Source organism: Bubalus kerabau, chromosome 1 (genome assembly GCF_029407905.1).
Source record: "Bubalus kerabau isolate K-KA32 ecotype Philippines breed swamp buffalo chromosome 1, PCC_UOA_SB_1v2, whole genome shotgun sequence".
NCBI lineage: Eukaryota > Metazoa > Chordata > Mammalia > Artiodactyla > Bovidae > Bubalus > Bubalus kerabau.
The window spans coordinates 250,025,281-250,045,068 of record NC_073624.1 but is presented as its reverse complement, the minus strand read 5'-3'; the positions used below and the strand labels follow the sequence as shown (position 1 = coordinate 250,045,068).

General features: G+C 47.4%; 2 protein-coding genes across 2 annotated transcripts in view; both read right to left on the bottom strand.

Annotated features, from left to right (window-relative positions):
* RARS1 (arginyl-tRNA synthetase 1) overlaps window positions 1-19,788 on the bottom strand; it is a 198,172-nt gene that overhangs the window by 45,116 nt on the left and 133,268 nt on the right. The gene's annotated exons all lie outside the window — the stretch shown is intronic.
* Window positions 1-19,788, bottom strand: part of WWC1 (WW and C2 domain containing 1) — a 158,179-nt gene that overhangs the window by 7,275 nt on the left and 131,116 nt on the right. The window contains exons 16-19 of the mRNA XM_055562748.1: window positions 17,209-17,361; window positions 16,378-16,469; window positions 8,724-8,844; window positions 7,290-7,454 (exon numbers count right to left, since the gene is read on the bottom strand). Of these exons, the coding sequence (XP_055418723.1) occupies window positions 7,290-7,454; window positions 8,724-8,844; window positions 16,378-16,469; window positions 17,209-17,361 (531 nt within the window). The remainder of the gene's footprint in view (window positions 1-7,289; window positions 7,455-8,723; window positions 8,845-16,377; window positions 16,470-17,208; window positions 17,362-19,788) is intronic.

Here is a 19,788-nt window from a genome sequence, read left to right as displayed (position 1 = left end):
GAAGGTCCGAGTGTGTGCAAAAGGACACTGGGGCCAGGAGGGTGGTGGGGTCCCCAGCCCCGTCCTTCCTCTCCGTGTTCCCTGTGGGGACTGCATGCAGGAGGCAGGTTTCATTCGACCTTCCTTTTCTCTCTGGGTGAGCATTCACTGAGTGGGTCCTCAACAATGCGTGGCCCTGTGTGCCAACCACAAGACCTCATTCATCCTTCCAACAGCCCCATGGGAGAGGACATCGCCACTTTACTAATGAGAAGACGGCGGGTGAGGGGCTACCCGACTTGCTCAAGGTTGGAGCTGGTGCAGCCTGGCGGGATGGACACCAGCCACGGATGACCCCAGGACACACTGCCCCCTGGCCTCCTATGCTAAGGCCTGTTTGCACCAACTCTTTCCTGTCGCCCACAGAGCCCACCTTCAGGGCTCGAATGGAGCCCGTGTCGAGACTGATACATATGTGAGAAGGCAGCCCACAGGCCAGACCTCAGGACTGTATCCTTGGAGGAGATGGGGCAGACAGGTTCTCTGAGGGCTGTGCTGGTCACAGCTCTCTCCTCATCAGAACCCATTCAATCCCGCAGTTATCTGGACTCTCCCTGGAGGGCTAACATTCCTCATCTGTGGCCAGAGATCAGGGCTACGGTCAAACGGATGCTTTTCTCCTGACAGTTCATGTCCCCAGCGGGAGGACGGGAGAGGGAGGGGAGATGGTGGTCTCTCTCTGGAGTCATATTTCCAGGTCAGGGGAATTGTCACAGGCTGATGCTCCAGAGTCTATTTATTCTGGCAGCTGTCAGCTCACTGAGGTGGGTCTCCTCTGAGAAGCTGTCCACACTGTCATGTTTGTGGTTATTAGTAATTATCAGTAATAATGATATTACTAGTCCTGCTACATTGATGAAATAGCTACTGCACTGGGCAGAGTGTCAACCAGAATGAGAAACAGACGACAGTAACAACAAAGCCACACTGGGACTTCCTGGCGGTCCAGTGGCTAAGGCTCTGCGCTACCAACACAGAGCAGAGGGCCGGGGTTCATTCCTGGGTCAGGGAACTAGATCCCACGTGCTGCAACTGAGAGTTCACTTGCCCAAGTAAAGGTCCCCCATGCCCCAACTACAGCCTGGTGCTGCCAAATAAAAACAAACAAACAAGACAACAGCCATACGGACAGAGCCCCTATTATGTGCCACGGGCTTTACTGACAGTTTCATTTAATCCTCAAACTATCTTAACTGAGGGGACTGAGGTTGGGAGAGATTACCACACTTTTATAAACCATATAGCTGGTAAGCATCAGAACAAGAGTTCAATGTCCCATCCAAGGCCATGTCCTCTTTCAGTTCAGTTCAGTCGCTCAGTAGTGTCTGACTCTTTGCGACCCCATGAATCGCAGCACGCCAGGCCTCCCTGTCCATCACCAACTCCCAGAGTTCACTCAGACTCATGTCCATCGAGTCGGAGATGCCATCCAGCCATCTCATCCTCTGTCGTCCCCTTCTCCTCCTGCCCCCAATCCCTCCCAGCATCAGAGTCTTTTCCAATGAGTCAACTCTTTGCATGAGGTGGCCAAAGTACTGGAGTTTCAGCTTTAGCATCAGTCCTTCCAAAGAACACCCAGGGCTGATCTCCTTCAGAATGGACTGGTTGGATCTCCTTGCAGTCCCAGGGACTCTCAAGAGTCTTCTCCAACACCACAGTTCAAAAGCATCAATTCTTTGGCGCTCAGCTTTCTTCACAGTCCAACTCTCACATCCATACATGACCACTGGAAAAACCACAGCCTTGACTAGATGGACCTTTGTTGGCAAAGTAATGTCTCTGCTTTTCAATATGCTATCTAGGTTGGTCATAACTTTTCTTCCAAGGAGTAAGCATCTTTTAATTTCATGGCTTTTAATTTCATGGTCCTCTTTAGGATGCATGTAATGCTCAGAGATGAAACTAATATAAAGACAGAGGGGTGGATTCATACAAATGGACTGGCTGGGTATCATTTCAGAAGGGGGCTTTATTCTGCATTGTTTAAATCCAAAAGTGGCACTCACAGAATATATGTCATACCAACTAGAAATACGTGTCAGGACGACTGATGCTTAAGTCATAGTTGTTTATGTGTTAAAGACCATGTTATAAAAGAGCGATGAAAGTTACATTAAGTCCTTGAATTTAACTTTTTCTTAAGGATGTTTTAGTGCATTTGATCTCAGACATGGTAGAGAATATTGTTGCCTTTTTGTTATCTCCATTAGAGGGAGATTGAGGAGCAGAGAGGCGAAATAACGGGAAGTCAGAGGGGTCTACTTGAAAATTAGAATTTTGGAAGAACTGTATGCTTCAGGTCAAAGTGAGCCAACCAACACGTGAGACAGCGCTGCTGATACGTAGGCGTCAGAGCCACAGGGCTTGTGGGGAGCTGTGGAGAGTATAACACTGTCCCCGCCCCTCATGACTTAAAAGTCCAGTGGAAGCCCCAAGCCCAGGAAACTCACCAGGTGACACAGGCCATGCTGAGGACCAAAGAAGGGGACACCCGGCAGAGGGCTCCTGATGTGGCGTCAGGCCAGGAGAAGGGATTGCCTGTGCTCACAACAAAGTGCCCTGACTTGCGGCATCTATGAAATGGGATTAACGCCACTTGCCTTGCAGGGCTGTTTGTGAGATTAGATGACACAGGAAAAACAGGGAATTTTTTTGGGGTGTGTGTGTGTGTGTGTGTGTGTGTGTGTGTGTGTGCTGCTAACCTAATTAGCATATGAAACTCCATCCTCTTATGACTCTCAGTGGGAGACAAAGCCTACCTTCCACTCATGAGGCAAAAGTACCAGAGACTTGCTTTCATGGCCTCCCTTGCAGCTAGAAGCCGGCACAGGACTCAACTATGACAATTAAATGCAACCGTGCTGGTCTTTGAATCACAAGCTGGTCAGCTGGACCAAATCTCGTCGCTGTGCCTCTTGGACTCAGCCAGGCCACTCTCTTCTATTCCGTGTTTGTTGGTTTGTTCGTTGCATCTGTGTTTGTTGGTTTCTCAGGGAGAAGCAGCATCAGTGGTGAACAGTGGCAGCAGCAGCAGCAGCAGCAGCTAGAGCTTTCCTGGCCTCCTGCAGTGTCAGGAGTCTGCTGGGGGACTCAGTGCTGAACCCCAAAGGCAGCTGCAGGGCCAGCTGGGGCCATGTTCTGCAGCAGCACTGTGTCCTCACCTGTCTTTAGGGTGTGATTTTGGCTGTGGTCTGGCCCGCCTTGTTCCTGCCTGATTTCTGAGGTTGCTTCTACAGCCTTCTAATGAATCTGTGAACTACTCACTTTCTTGTTTAAACATTTCTTCCCCACATATACTGCTCCCAGTCTGTTTCTGCTGCTTGCTGTGAAGAACCCTGACCGGTATAGGACTTGGTACTAGGGGAGTGGAGTGCCATAAACCACAGGCTGGAAAACAGGGAGCTGGCTGTGTACTAGAGGTAGGAGGGGGCACAGCACAGACACATATTCCCTGCTGGGAATTTGAGAATGCTCATTTTGTGGGTGAGAAACAGAGGGATACATTATTGTTACCTCTTGAATCTCAAGAGACAGACTGCACACCCCTATAGAGTTTTAAGGGAAATGACAAGAAAAAAAATTCAGGATGTTGTACCATTGGCTACTTCCTGTAGCCTTAAGTGAGAATCTACCAGAAACAGATAAGCTTGGGCTGAAGTGCAGTCAAAAAGCAAAAGAAGAAAAAATACACATCTTTGCTAATAAAGGCCCTTTTTGCCTGCGGCAGGTGATCCATGCAGACTGGGAATTTCTTTACCTTCAGCCCTGAGGTTGGAGACTGGTCCAGGTAATAAAATGTGGAACGGGCTCAGCATAGTGCTGCCGCTGCTGCTGCTAAGTCACTTCAGTCGTGTCTGACTCTGTGCGACCCCATAGATGGCAGCCCACCAGGCTCCCCCGTCCCTAGGATTCTCCAGGCAAGAACACTGGAGTGGGTTGCCATTTCCTTCTCCAATGCAAAAGTGAAAGTGAAGTCGCTCAGTCATGTCCGACTGTTAGCGACCCCATGTACTGCAGCCTACCAGGCTCCTCTGCCCATGGGATTTTCCAGGCAAGAGGACTGGAGTGGGGTGCCATTGCCTTCTCCGCAGCATAGTGCTAGTTGTGTTAAAAATGCTTGAGACATGGGACTGGACCTCTTTGTTATCAGGAATGCCAATTCTGGAAAAGGCCATTTAAAGTGAATCCATTTACATAGGAGACCAGAATTTTATAGTAAACATTGAGGGGGGAAAGTTTGAGTTTTTAGTTGGAAAAGAGTAACACTTTTCAAAAGTTTTATATTTCATATCTTCCATTTGACAAAATTACAACTGCATTCTAAATCCTGATGACAAAGGATAAATCAAACATTCATTTCTTTTGCTGTGATTTTTCCAACAAGTATCATCCTTCATTTTATGTTTGATTTCCACTGCATGTTCATAAAGGCGGTAATTTTGCCAAAGACAGATTATCCATTATCCTGAGGGCTTTTCTAAATCCTTCAAGTTATTCACATTTGAAACACGGATTGGGTTTTTCTCTTCTTCAGCTGTGAGCTGGGATTAAGCAGGATTCTTCACTTGTGGTTCAGGAAGTCCCTTGCATTAAAATCACACTCAGTGACCGCAGGAAACCCTGTACCTTTTGCAAGATACACAACTATATTACGTGTACCCACACTTTCTTTTCGGATGTTTACAAGCTCTAACATTAAGTAGAGACGACACAGAGAGGAGAGGTTTACGTTATGTCTGGGAGGTACTGCAGGGAATGTTTTGGGGTGGGCACTAATTTGAAAAGTAGCCGGTGCGTTTGTAAAATTGTCACGTTATGAAAAAATTAACTTCACTACTACTGGCTTAGCAGCAAAGAATCCGCCTGCATTGCAGGAGATGCAGGTTCGATCCCTGGTTTGGGAAGATCCCCTGGAGAAGGAAACGGCAACCCACTCTAGTATTCTTGCCTAGAGAATCCCATGGATAGAGGAGCATGCAAAGAATTGGACACAACCGGGTAACTGAACACACACACACATACACACACACACACTCAAGCTTATAACTCGAGGCCTTGGATACCAGATATTAGATGCTGAATCCCCCCATAGCCCCTCCCTCTATAACAATAGACAAGTGGATGTCAGGTTGATGAGGTGGGGCGGGTTCCAGGGGCTTCTCCTGCACAACTTACTGGAGCACGAGACAGGAAGGTTCTGTTTATTATTCTAGTTATTGCTTGCTCATTTTGTACGGTAAGAGATAAGGAAGGATGTCAACATGTCATATGAACCTCAGAAACAAGGTCTTGGTTCTATAGCCCCAGCAACTGGAGTGACCCCTCAGACGGGGGTCATGGATAGAAGGCAAGGGGATCCGGAAGCCAAGACCACTGCACGGCTTCTAAATCGTCCATGGCCTGCAAGAGCAGGTCCAAAAGTCAAATAGGTTAAAGAGGGCCAGGTGGAGGCCACAGTAAACTTGAAAAGGCCCACCAGTCCCTACTCCGAGGGCAGCGGCCCCCACTGAGGAGCTCCAGCCATTCATCACTGTGACAGAACGTGCAGCCCTTGGGGCCAGACAGTGCCCCTTTCCCCCTCTACAGAAACTGGAGTTTTATGTGAAATGGCTGCATTTTAAATTTTATTTTTAATTGAATTTCTTAAGTTTTCAATGGTAGCCAAAAAGTTCAATGAAAAAAAGCTCCTAAACCCACAGCTAAGTAATCCAGGGCTGTTGCTATTTTGCAACCTCAGGCTGCATGCTGCCATTGCCTTGGAGGGGGAGGAACTGTCCATCAGGGAAGGTGAGGGTCAGTCTGATCTCAGCAAGGGGTGTGGAAGAGCAGGGCCGGGCGTAAACAGAGTGGAGAGTTGGTTGGAATTATAAACAGTTCCAAATAGGAAAAGGAGTAGGTCAAGGCTGCATATTGTCACCCTGCTTATTTAACTTATATGCAGAGTACATCATGAGAAATGCTGGACTGGAGGAAGCACAAGCTGGAATCAAGATTGCTGGAAGAAATATCAATAACCTCAGATATGCAGATGACACCACCCTTATGGCAGAAAGTGAAGAAGAACTAAAGAGCCTCTTGATGAAAGTGAAAGAGGAGAGTGAAAAAGTTGGCTTAAAGCTCAACATTCAGAAAACAAAGATCATGGCATCCAGTCCCATCACTTCGTGGGAAATAGATGGGGAAACAGTGGAAACAGTGGCTGACTTTATTTTTGGGGGCTCCAAAAATCACTGCAGGTGGTGACTGCAGCCATGAAATTAAAAGACCCTTACTCCTTGGAAGAAAAGTTATGACCAACCTAGACAGCATATTAAAAAGCAGAGACATTACTTTGCCAACAAAGGTCCATCTAGTCAAGGCTATGGTTTTTCCAGTAGTCATGTATGGATGTGAGAGTTGGACTGTAAAGAAACCTGAGCACCGAAGAATTGATGCTTTTGAACTGTGGTGTTGGAGAAGACTCTTGAGAGTTTCCTGGACTGCAAGGAGATCCAACCAGTCCATCCTAGAGGAAATCAGTCCTGAATATTCATTGGAAGGACTGATGTTGAAGCTGAAACTCCAATACTTTGGCTACCTGATGTGAAGAGCTGATTCACTGGAAAAGACCCCGATGCTGGGAAAGACTGAAGGCAGAAGGAGAAGGGGATGACAGATGATGAGATGTTTGGATGGCATCACCAACTCAATGGACATGAGTTTGAGTGAATTCCAGGAGTTGGTGATGGACAGTGAGGCCTGGCCTGCTGGAGTCCATGGGGTCACCAAGAGTTGGACATGACTGAGCGACTGAACTGAACTGAACTGATAAGCAGCCTTGGCTGTGAATTTCCTGGTGGCCCAGTGGTTAGGACTCTGCACTTTCACAGCAGGGGGCATGGGTTCAGTCCCTGGTTGGGGAACTGAGATCCCACGTGCCATGTGGTTGGGTAAGTAAATAAATATACATATTATATTTATATAATAAGCAAGTAAATAAATATATATAAGTAAACAGACACACACATATATAAAAATGTTGGCCATGTACTGGTTACTGAGCCTTTCCCATGCTTTAGCCAATTCAGTCCTTAGAGCAACTGCATAGACTTGGTCTATTAACTCCATAAGGAAACAGGTGTAACATGCCAAGAATGACTGACAACAGCAGTGGGCCCAGGACTTGGACCCAGAACCGTGCGAGGCCCAGGGCTCTCAGCTGCAGGGGGAGAAGCGGGTGCTCCGGGGAGGACGGCTGTGCGGCTGCTTACCCGGCACACGTACTGGCTCTGGGGGCCTGGAGAGAAGGTCTTGGAACGGATGATGGTGCTCCCTCGAAGAAACGGCCCCGGGGAGGGCGTGCCCACCCGCCGGTCCTTGGGCCGCACCACCGTGGGAGATGGGGCTGGGGTCTCTGTGTTGGTCTCCTTGTCCACCTGAGGAAGAAGTCACGGCTGTGAGGCTGGGAGAACCCAGAGTCTCAGCCACCCACCCTGAGACTCACGGGGTGGACACTGAAGCTGCTCCCCACTCCGATCACCTCACCCCTGGCCCTCAGACACAGCCGGGGGCTTCTGCGGACCCAGCCCGGCCAGCGTGGCACCCGAGGCCCTGCATGCCGGCCCCCAATCCTCCCTGACACCTGTGCTTGGGGCCACTGGGAGAGACTCAGTCCCCTAACAAGCTCACATAAGCAGTAGAGGTACCTCAGGCACGGATGTCCTGGGCCTCACACCCTCAAGAATAATGTGCCAACCATATTTTGACAAAGCCACACCCAAGGCTTCCATCGCCCTAGCCAAGAACTGCAGATGTTTTCTTGGAGTTAGGGAAGCAACTAGCAAACCTCGTTTTTTAAAAACTAGGTGATCAGCTTTTCTATTGTCCTTTCGCAGTAATTACCAGTAGAGATCAACAAATAAAAACACCCAAATGAAAAGCCTTGGTTAGCCTAAACAGTGCCTTTGTGTGCTTTTGAAAAAGGCACCCCCTTTGGCTGGAGAAACTGCAGCAGGATTTCCTCTTGGTGTGGAGTAGTTAGAAGGCAGGCCCAGATTCTTTTCCAACACCCCTACCTCCCCACACAACCTGTACCTCCACCCCTATGTACTCCACTCCCAGAAGTCCCACAGGTGAAAGAATATGGGGATCTCTCTCTATGGAGCATGGAGCCTCTTACAACTTGTCACCCGAGTGCAGCAGGGGAGCAGAAGGGGACAGTGACTCGACTAGACCCCCTTTCCTACTGTCCTTCAGGTAGACCCAAATGGAGAAATCCACTGCTTTGAAATCCACCCATCTGCAAGGCTGGCATTATTGTGCCCGTTTTAGAGATGAGAAAGCCAAGGCTGGAGTGGGATGAAGTCATCGGTCTAAGGCGACACAGCTAGGTAGGAGCAGAGCCAGTATTTGAATCCAGGCCAGCTGACTGTACAGCCTGGGGTCTGCCCAGAGAACTGGGAACCACAGAGGGTGGGAGAGATGAGAGGGTCAATCAACTCCTCCTGATTTTCTGTCACTGAAATGACTCCAATTCCAGGCAGGGACACCCCTAATCAACCCTCTGCAGGTCACCCCACTCTGAAAGCCTGTCCCCTGATGCTGGGGCATGAGACTTAGCCCCGAGACTTTTCTGACAGCCTGGGTTCAATAATTGAGGATTATTTCCCCCAAAACAGCCCTTCCCATGTCCCGGCCCTCCCTACCTTTAACGCTGGGCACCCGTCCATGTCAGGGGAGGCTTCCTCTTCCCCTTCCTCCTCCTCTTCCTCCTCTTCCTCCTCCTCGGCTGCGGCCTCGTTCTCGCTGGTCCCCTCCTCATACCTCCTGTGATGACAAGACACTGTGATTACCCACAGCACCCACGCTCACCCGCTCACCTGCCTTTAAGTGCATTCAGGGCAGGGCTTCCAGGCATTTTCTGGATTAAGGACACTTTAAAAAATCAATTTTAACGAGGTATATTTACATATAAAAAAACTCATTTCCTGTAATGTTGGATGAGTTTTGATGTGTTCCCCTGTGTAACCACTACCACACTCAAGAAAAAGAATGTTCTTGAAAGTTTCCCTTATATGCTTTCCCAGATAATCTGCTCCCACCCTCAGCCCATCATTGATCAGCTTTTCATGACTAAAGATTAAATCTGATCTTTCTTGTGTTTCTTAGAAATGGAATCAGATGATACATGCTTTTTTGTCTCTGGCTTCATTCTCTCAGCATCACATTTGGCATATAGTATCAATAATTTACTCCGTCTTATTGTCGAGTCATCTTCCATTGGATGGATGGACCACAGTTTGCTCATCAGGTGATAAACATATGGATTGCTTCCATTTCTTAGAAATTAGGAATAAAGCTTCTGTAGACATTCACCTACAATTCTGTGTAGAAATAGGATTTCATTTGTCTTAAGACACTGGATTAGTTTGCTAGGGCTGCCATAACACAATACCATAGACAGGGTGGTTTTAACAACAGAAATTTATTTCCCACGGTCCTGGAGGCTAGTAAAAGTCAAGATCAAGGTGCGGGCAGGTTGGTGACTTGTAGATGGCCACCTTCATGCTGGGTCCCCACGTGGTCTTCCCTCTGCATCTGCATCCCCGGTGTTCCTCTGTGTGCCCCAATGTCCTCTTCTTATAAGGACACCAGTCATACTGGATTAAGGCCCACCCTAACTTTAACAGATTCATGTTAACTTAATCAGCTCTGAAGACCCTGTCCTCAAAAACAGTCACATTCTCAAGCATGGTCAGAGCTTCAATATCTGTAATTTGGGGGGAGACAATTCAGACCATAAGATATGTATACATACTCAGGAGTAGAACTGCTGGGTCAGACAATAAGTGTAAGTGGTGAGCTGGTTTACCCACATGGTTATATCATTTTATGTTTCCACAGTAATGTTATGGGAATTCTGGTTCCTCAACTATACTTGGTAACATCCATCTTTAAATTTAGTCATTCAGCTGATGAATACTCGTATCTATTGTGGTTTTCATTGTACTTCCCTGTTGAGAATTTCATTGACCATTCAGATTTTCTTTTGCAAAGTTTCCATTAGAATTTTTAGCCCATTTTAAAAATGGGTTGTCTTTTTATTACTGAGTTGCAAGAGTTCATTATATATTCTAGATAGGAATCCTTTGCAAATATTTTCTCCAAGTCTGTGGCTTGCCTTTCCTCTTCTAAATGGTGTCTTTCAAAGGACAGAAGCTTTTGATTGTGACAAAGTCCAATTTATCCCTTTTCCTCTTTAATGCTTTGTGCTTTTTATGTTGTACCTAAGAAGTCTTTGCAAAGAATTTCTCTTGTACTTTCTTTTAAAGGTTTTTTAGTTTCAGCTTTTATGTTTAATACTATGATCCATTTCAGATTAATTTTTGTCCATGGCACCCAACATTTATTTTTTTCTCTATGGATATCCAATAGGGTTGCAGCACCATTTGTTGAAGAGACTTTATTTTTGGTGATACTCTTCATAATTATCCTTTCCCCTCCGACTCTGAGCCTAGAAAGAGTTGGTGTGACAAATGGATGGCATTTGTTAATTAGTAATTTATCTCCATTCCCATCTTTACTTTTCAAAGACATACATAACCGCCAGGCTTCTGATCAGCATGAGGCAGTATTACCATACAGAGCTGAAGGAATTTCAGCCAAAAGCAGAGAGTTTGACATCTCATTAGCTGGCTCAGTGAGACTGTGGATAAACACAAAATCTCCCTTAGGATTTTCCCAACAGGGAAAACAGATCTTGGCTCTCCACCCTCAGCCCTATGCTGAAAACCTCCCTGGCACTTAGATGGGGACTCTCGCTATGGAAGGGCCTCTTTTTTCTCTCCTCTGCCTCTTGATCCACTCATGAAAGAGGCACTAAACATGGATACCAGAGGCTTCCCTGGTGGCTCAGAGGGTAATGCAGAAGACGTGGGTTCTATCCCTGGGTCAGGAAGACTTTCTGGAGAAGGGAATGGCAATGCACTTCAGTATTCTTGCCTGGAGAATCCCATGGACAGAGAAGCCTGGCAGGCTACAGTCCATAGGGTCTCAGAGAGTCAGACACTGAGCAGCTAACACTTTCACTTTTCAAACATGGCCTCGATGACCTCCGGGTGCCACGCTGAGGCCCTTCAACCACGCCGAAAGCCCATCATCTCAGAGACCGAGTAGGCCTCGCTCAGTGTCACAGGCCACTCAGCAGTGCAGCCAGGTCTCCGCTCCATGAAGCGCTCAACTGCTAGGGAAGTCTCTTCTTTGTGACTAAGAAGCTGATCGACATATTTTCCAGGAAAGGAAAAAAAAAAACAAACCCTCAATTGTAAAGAGAAAAATAATTAGACACATCTTTTCACCCTTTGGAAAAGTGGCCAAAAATCAATAAAAATTGAAAAATATGTATTTGATATTTGTAATATGTATTTGATATCAAGTGAGGGTTTGGGGAAAAGGTGTATCCCTGTGGGGAGTGTTAATTAGAGCAGCCAATGAATACTGTGAAGTCAAATTAGCAGTACCTGCTAGAAAAAAAACATGTATATGTTCTTGATTAAATACTGTTAGATTATATTGTATCAGAGAGGACGTAGCTTTACGGGCACTCTCAGTCAGTGCTGCTGGGAGCATTTACAATCCTGTTTGAGAATGATGCTGCAAGACCCCGTAAAATATAAACCACACATGCCCTGGGACCCAGCAAGGCCACTTCTCAACCTTTGTCCTAGACAAATACATGTAAGCTCCCAAGGAGGTAAATACAAGGGTTTTCACTCTAGCATTGTTTGTGATTATATTCTCCTGCATGCGTGTGTGTTTCTGCGACATTATGGACTGTAGCCTGCCAGTTCCTCTGTCCATAGGATTTACCAGGCAAGAATACTGGAGCGGGTTGCCATTTCCTCCTCCTCCAGGGGATCTTCCGGACCCAGGGCTCGAACCCTCGTCTCCTGCAGCTCCTGCATTGCAGGCGGATTCTTTACCGGTGAGCCACTGGGAAAGCCCCTATATTCTCCTACATTTTCTAATCCTCTGAGAGTTTTGCTTTGTTTCTGAATCTTAAAAAAAGATCAAGTCTTCTGATGATACGCATTAAAGAAACCCGAACGAATGAAAGGAGGGAACAACAGCGGCATCCTCCACTGGGCCTTGGGTGCGGAGGGAGGAGAAGAGATGAGAACAGAAGACCGGTCTGCGGAGCCCTCCACTCTAGAGCTGAGCGGGCAAAACAGAGCTAGTTAACATTCCAGGACCAAAAGAAGCCTCTAGCATGGGGGGAGGCGGCTGCAGATGGAGCCACCCCACTACCGCAGCAGCTCGGGGGGACTCCAGCCCTCTTTGTAAGTCAGTGTCTGGGGAAGTTTGAATGGCCAAGGGTGGGGAGAGAGGGGGCCACAAAGGGTGAGGGAACAGAAGGTGGTTGCTAGGAGACAGTGTGAAAAGCCTCAACACAAGCTTGGAATTTGGTGGAAAACCACTGATCTTGTGCCAGGGTTTTGGAAGACAGGTCCTGGGCCGATTTCCGGCATTGGGACCTTTGCAGAGTGTCAGAGGGAGGGGAAGAGAGGGAGAGAGGAAGGGGGAGAGGGAGAGAGAGAGAAGAGGAAGGGAGAAGAGAAAGGCAGGAGAGGGAGGGGGGAAGGAGGGAACAGGAGGAAGGAGAGAGGCAGTGGGGAGACAGGAGGAAGCAGGGAGGGAGGGGAGGGAAGGAGAGTGGCGAGTGACAGGGGGTGGGACAGAGAAGAGAAACTGAGACAGTTGAGAGAGAACCCTAAAGCAAATGAACATATAAGAATTCAGGAACCTGGCCCTATTCTTCATCACAGGGAGGAAGAGTCAAGGAGAACAGGAAGAGAGGAGTCAGCCCAGGGGCAAAACCCAGCCCACTGCCTGTTTCAGGACAGTCCAAGGTCCAGGCTGTGAATGGTTTTTATATTTTTAAATGGCTGGGGAAAAAAAATTAAAAAGAGGGTGATATTTCACGACATGTGCAAATGATGTGAAATTCTAGATTCCGTGTCCGTACATGAAGGTGCAAGGACAGAGGCGTGGTCGGCGGGTGTGTGTACTGTCTGTGACTGCTGTCACACCACGATGGCAGAGTTGAGTGGAAGCAACAGAACCTGCCTGGCCCACGAGGCAGACATTCACTATCTGGCCCTTTCTAGAAAACACCTGCTGACCCCTGGAGTAAAAGGTATTAAGGAGAGACTTCTTGTCAGACCAAACATAGAATTTAGGGCTGTAACAGAAGAGTCACTGCGTGCTGTCTGTGGGTCAGGGTCTGTTTTAAGGGCTAACCATGCATAATTTTCAGAGTCTACAAAATACCCCATGTCTCTATGTCACAGATGGAGAAACCGGGTTTGGAGCCTGGTTCTCAGCTCAGGCTTCACCTTAGAATTACCTTGGATGCTTTTTTTCCACCCCCACCACCCCCACCCCCCAAATTAATTTATTTTTGCCTGCCCTGGGTCTTTGTTGCTGTGCACGGGCTTTCTCTAGTTGTGGCAAGCAAGGGCTACTCTTCGTTTTGGTGCATGGGCTTCCCAATGTGGTGGCCTCTCTTGTTGAGGAGCACAGGTTCTGGGTGTGCAAAAGTTTAAGTAGTTGCAACTCATGGGCTCAGAGAGCAGGTTTGGTACTTGTGGCGCCCAGGCCCAGTTGCTCTGGGGCATGTGGAATCTTCCCAGACTAGGGATCAAACCCATGTCCCCTGCACTGGCAGGTGGAATCTTAACCACTGGGACTTCCAGAGAAGTCCTCCCAGGATGCTTTAAATGTACTGATGCTTAGGCTTCACCCAGATCTAGGATCCCACAAGGAGCTGGCTGAGTGAGATTTTGTGAATTCACATCTGTCTGGACTCAGAGCACATGCACTTAAGCACAACGACACACACTTCCTCCAAATGGCAAGGTTCCGAGGCTGTGCTCATTTCCGAGACGGGATTTGCTGTCTCCCTTTCCAGCTGGTACTTAAGCCGTGTTCCTCCTCCATTTCCTGATAAGAATCTCTATTGTCTCCTGCGTGTCTACTACAAGCTTTGCACTTTTACTTCATCAGTGGCTGGTCCTTCAGTCTCTTCTGATCCTTCAGTCAGTGTGATGTCCCCACGTTTGAGCCAAGGATCAGACAGGGTCAGAACGACTTTCGGCTCTCTTGAGTAACAGTGGCCGCTCTTGAGGGGCGGGCAGTGACCGGAGGAAATGTGGTGTGGGCTTCCGGAGAGCTGGTGATGCTCCTCAGTTTGGACGCATGGGTAGTTTGGCTTCTGAAAATTCACTGAGCTGGACACACACACCAGCTTTTCTGAATGTGCATGATGTTGCAATAAAAAGTTAAAAAATGCGTTGCCTAAGGTTATACCAAAAAAGACAAAGCTAGGGTTTGAACCCTAGTCTACATCACTGTTTCCTAAAGTGTGTGATGAGACCTTCTGTGGGGAGACAAGGGACTAAAGTTTCTGATCACACAGTGGAAAAGCTGTGTCCTGTCCACTTCTTCTTCAGACTTGGTTACATCAAGAAGCACGTCTCTCTTTGGCAGCAGCATGTCTTTAACATAGCTGACACATGGACTTTTTTTTTTTTTTACTGGAGTATAGTTGCTTTACAATATTGTGTTGGCTTCCACTGTACAGCAAAGTGAATCAGCTATTGTTGTTCAGTCACCCTGTCGAGTCCGGCTCTTTGCCATCCCGTAGGCTGCACTGTGCCAGGTCTCCTTCCCACCGAGGTCACCAAAGAGCACTGAGTAGAGTCCCCTGAGCTATGCAGTAGGCTCCCGTTAGTTATCCACTCTGTACACAGTAGTGTATATATGTCAATCCCAACCTCCCAGTTCATCCCCCCATCCCTCCCCTCCTTGGTTTCCTTGCATTTGTTCTCTACACCTGTGTCTATACACATGAACTTATTCGCAAAACAGAAATAGAGACACAGAAGTAGAGAATATATGACCTTACTTTTAACAGTAGGAGAGATCTTAGTCTTAGAACCTTGGCAAGCAATACATCTAGGTAGATTTTAATATTCTTGTATTTTTATTACATTTAATCTTCCACAATTCTCTTCTAAGGCAGGCTTGGCTCATGACCTACTCAATATCCACTCCTACATTCTTCCTTAGTAACAGAATCCTGAATTTTATATCAACTGAGAGACCTCATTTCCCAGCTTCCTTTAGCTACTGGGTAGGCCAAGTAGCTAAGCTCAGCCCATGGAAAGCAAGTGGAAATTGCTGGGTGGGACGTTCAGGAATGCTCGTTGGTTAAAAGGCACTCATGGAGAGACTGTTGTCTTTCCTCTTTCCTGATGCCTGCCTGATGGCTGGTGACTGCAGCCATTCTGTGCTTAGCAGCCTTGATGATGGAGGTCACACAGTAAGGACAGCAAAGCAGAATAAGAAAAAGAGCCTGGGTTTCCAGTAACATCATGGGGCTGATAGACGAGCCTTGGATTGCCTTTTTCCAAGTCTTCTTTTTTAAAGTAACAAAGAAGTAAAAGTCTATCTTGTTTAAGCCTGTTATTTCTGCTCCCTATTCCTAGCTGCTGCTGCTGCTACTAAGTTGCTTCAGTCGTGTCCGACTCTGTGCAACCCCATAGACAGCAGCCCGGGCTCCACCATCCCTGGGATTTTCCAGGCAAGAACACTGGAGTGGGGTGCCATTTGCTTCTCCAATTGCAATTCCTTACTGAGGCATTTTCAATTTATGGCAAATTATACTTATTTCCACTTCCCTTCTGGCTCAGTTGGTAAGGTCTCTGCTTGCAATGCAAGAGACCTCAGTTCAATTCCTGGGTCAGGAGGATCTGCTGGAGAAGGGATAGGCTACCCACTCCAGTATTCTTGGGCTTCCTTGTGGCTCAGCTTGTAAAGAATCCGCCTGCAGTGTGGGAGACCTGGGTTCAATCCCTGGGTTGCGAAGATCCCCTGGAGAAGGGAACAGGCTACCTACTCCAGTATTCTGGCCTGGAGAATTCCATGAACTGTATAGTCCATGGGGTCGCAAAGAGTTGGACACGACTGAGCGACTTTCACTTTCATGCTTATTTCCACTTCTAGTAATATAAAGCTTCTAAGGAATTTTTCTGAACCAAAATAAATGTAAGTGCATCACAATAAACACTAACATGTGAACCAGTATGAATAATTGCTAGAACATAAAATCACAAACTGGGAAGGGACTTGGGAAACACTGTACCAGACTATATACTGCCTTGCTGCCTATAGAGAACCATTGAGAGAGGATCTCCGTTTTCACAGGGGGACACTTCTCTTGGTTGCTGTGGTGTCTGGGGATCTCATCCCTGGGCCCAGGTCCAAGCCAGGTCAGCTCCCAGGGGCGCCCTCACTTACCAGGTGTCTTCCAGGGCCTGTGTGCTGCTCCTTTCCTCCTGCCTCTTCTCCAGCTCCACGGCCGTCTGTTCCAACAGAGCAGACACAGCATCCTGCAGAGACGAAGGCCGATGAGCCCTCTGTGCAAGGCAGGCAGAGCCCCATCTGGCAGGAATCAGACCCTATCACCCTCCCAGTGAACAGAGGGTAAAACTGAAGACCAGAGTGGGCAAGCATCTTGCCATAAGGTTACATCAACTGGAAATACGGTCCCTAGTTCTTCTAACTGGCAATTCTACCAAAAATAATCTCTGTATACATGGACAAAATTTGGAAGATGAGTTTAGTGTTTGCATGAGACAGAATTACAGGTCTACAGCTGCAAGATCATCAAGTAGTCAGGGAGACTGTCCCACTGAATGGTGTCCACGCTGAGGAAGACTGTGTGACTTGAGGAAATTAATTAACGTCTCTGAGACTCAGTTTCTTCTCTAATAATTACTCCACCTCTGATGTCCATGCTTCCCTGCTGGCCCAGAGGGTACAGAAATCTGCCTGCAATGCAGGAGACCCTGGTTCAGGCCCTGAGTTGGGAAGATTCCCCTGGAGAAGCGAATGGCAACCCACTTCAGTATCCTTCCTGGAGAATCTCATGGACAGAGGAGCCTGGCAGGCTACAGTCCATGGGGTCGCACAGAGTCGGACAGTGAGTGACTGAGTGACACACACATACACACACACCCCCCCCTCTGATGTCCAGCCATCTCCAACTCTGGGAGAGGCTTTTCCTTCCAGCTGACCAGGTGCTGCCTTTTATAGGAGAAGGGTGCACAAAGCTGTGGTCCAGCTCACCGCGCTTTCAGGCCCTGGGATGGGGGCCATGGCTCCCACTGGTTTGGGCTCCCGGCTCTGTTTCTTCAAGTATTTGTAGCTCAGGAGGTTGTACCACCGAGTCGACCTCTCACCGGACCGGCAGACCTCAGCCAGGCTGATCTGGGCGCCTCCCTGTAGAGGGTGGGAAAAAAGCATAAGCAGGGAGTGACAAGGTATTCTGGGGAAAGTAGATAAAACACCACTCCAGGTGAGATAGAAGCATCCTGGGAGGAAGAAATGGCTGGGTATTGTTTTCTAATAACTCACTCATTCACTGACTTATTTGTTCACTGAGTTGTATAGGTTAAGATCTATTTAGATATTAATTTTAAGGATGGGTTCTCTGATGACTCAGATGGTAAAAAATCTGCCTGCAATGGGGGGAGACCCAGGTTCGAACTCTGGGTTGGGAAGATCCCCTGGAGAAGGGAATGAGCACCCACTCCAGTATTCTGCCTGGAGAATCCCCATGGACAGAGGAGCCTGGTGGGCTATAGTTCATAGGGTCGCAAAAGAGTCAGACACGACTGAGTGACTAACATTGTACTTTCATGGGCTGTTTAGATATTAACTCTTTATCAGAGATACAATTTGCAAATATTTTCTTCCATTCAGTAGGTTGCCTTTTCATTTTATTGACGAAAATGAAAGTTCTGCTGTGCAGAAGCTTTTTAGTTTGAGGTAGTTGCACGTGTTGTTTTTTGCTTTTGGTGTTAGAGTTCAGAAAGATAATCACCAAGACTGATGTCATGGAAAACAACTCAAAGCTATAGCAACAGGAGACTGGGGGAATAGACTGTAACCTATATCTATACAGTTATTACATAGCTATGTACAAAAAATAAGGAAGATTTCTAGGTACTAATGTAGAGAGTTGTCCAAAAAGATACAGTCTAATTCAACAAGATACAGTCTACAGCAGCCACGAAATTACAAGACTCTTGCTCCTTGGAATAAAAGCTATCGACAAACCTAGATAGCATATTAAAAAGCAGAGATATTACTTTGCTGACAAAGGTCTGTATGGTCAAAGCTATGGTTTTTCCAGTAGTCATGTATGGATGTGAGAGTTGGACCATAAAGAAGGCTGAGTGCTGAATAACTGATGCTTTTGAACTGTGGTGTTGGAGAAGACTCTTGAGAATCCCTTGGACTGCAAGGAGATCAAACCAGTCAATTGTAAAGGAAATCAATCCTGAATATTCATTCGAAGGACTGATGCTCAAGCTCCAATACTTTGGCCACCTAATGTGAAGAGCTGACTCATTACAAAAGACCCTGAAGCTGGGAAAGGTTGAAGGCAAGAGGCGAAGGGGATGGCAGAGGACAGGATGGTTGGATGGCATCACCGACTCAATGGATATGGGTTTGAGCAAGCTCCAGGAGATGCTGAGGGACAGAGAAGCCTGGCGTACTGCAGCCTGTGGGGTCGCAAAGAGTCGGATACAACTGAGTGACTGAACAACAACAGCAACAACTATTTGGGGCTGCCTCATAGGTGTGAATGGTCTGCCTCAGTAAACTGGATGCACTTTGACAGCATCTATGCATTCATTCAATCATTTATTTGACACACACACATTTGCCCAGTTGCCTCTATGTGTCAGACACTGTTCTGGGTGTTGGGAACACAGCGGGATTTAGGCAGAGAAAAATCCCTGCCCTCCTGAGCTTATATTCCAGTCTGGGGGAATCAGATAATCAGTAAGTAACTTCTATATTGTGTCTCATAGAGCCTACTGCTGCTGCTGCTAAGTCACTTCACTCGTGTCCGACTCTGCAACTCCATGGACTGCAGCCCACTAGGCTCCCCCGTCCCTGGGATTCTCTAGGCAACAGTACTGGAGTGGGGTGCCATAGAGCCTAAGATGCCATCAATTATAGAGTGTACTATTATTTCATGTATCACTAAGAAAGAAAAATAGTTACCAATTAGAATACGACCTGCCAGCTAGTACACACTGCATCTTGAATTCAGAGATGATAAAAATGTGAAAATAACTTGCGCCCTAATACCTATGATACGGAGAAATATCAGGTGATATAAAGTGCTGCAGAGAAGATGATATAGGCAAAGTGCAGAGGTGGGGATAAGAGGGCAGAGGGGGCAATGTGACTTTACGTAGGGTGGAAGGAAGTCCTCATGGAGAAGGCGACATCTGGGTCAAGAACAGAATGAGGCGAGAGAGTGACTTTTGCCCATCAATATCCAGGAGAAAAGAATTACATTCGAAAAGGATGGCAGTGAGAAAGGCCAGAGAAGGGGGTGTGCTGGTGTACTCAATGGGCACAAGGGGGCTGGAGGAAGAGTCTCGGGGATCAAATCCGAGAGATGGCAAGGAGCAGACCTCAGAGGACCTCAGAGGACCTGGGGAGAGCAGGCAAAGGCCCAGGTGTTGACTCTGGGTGGAGACAGAAGCCTTCCTAAGGATTTAAGGAGAGGACTGGATGGACTCCTCTGCGATTTAATAGGATCACCCTGGCGACTGTTGGAAAGAGATGAAGGGCGGCAAGAACAGAAGCAGAGAGACCCGGTAGGGGATTCTGCAACTATCAGGT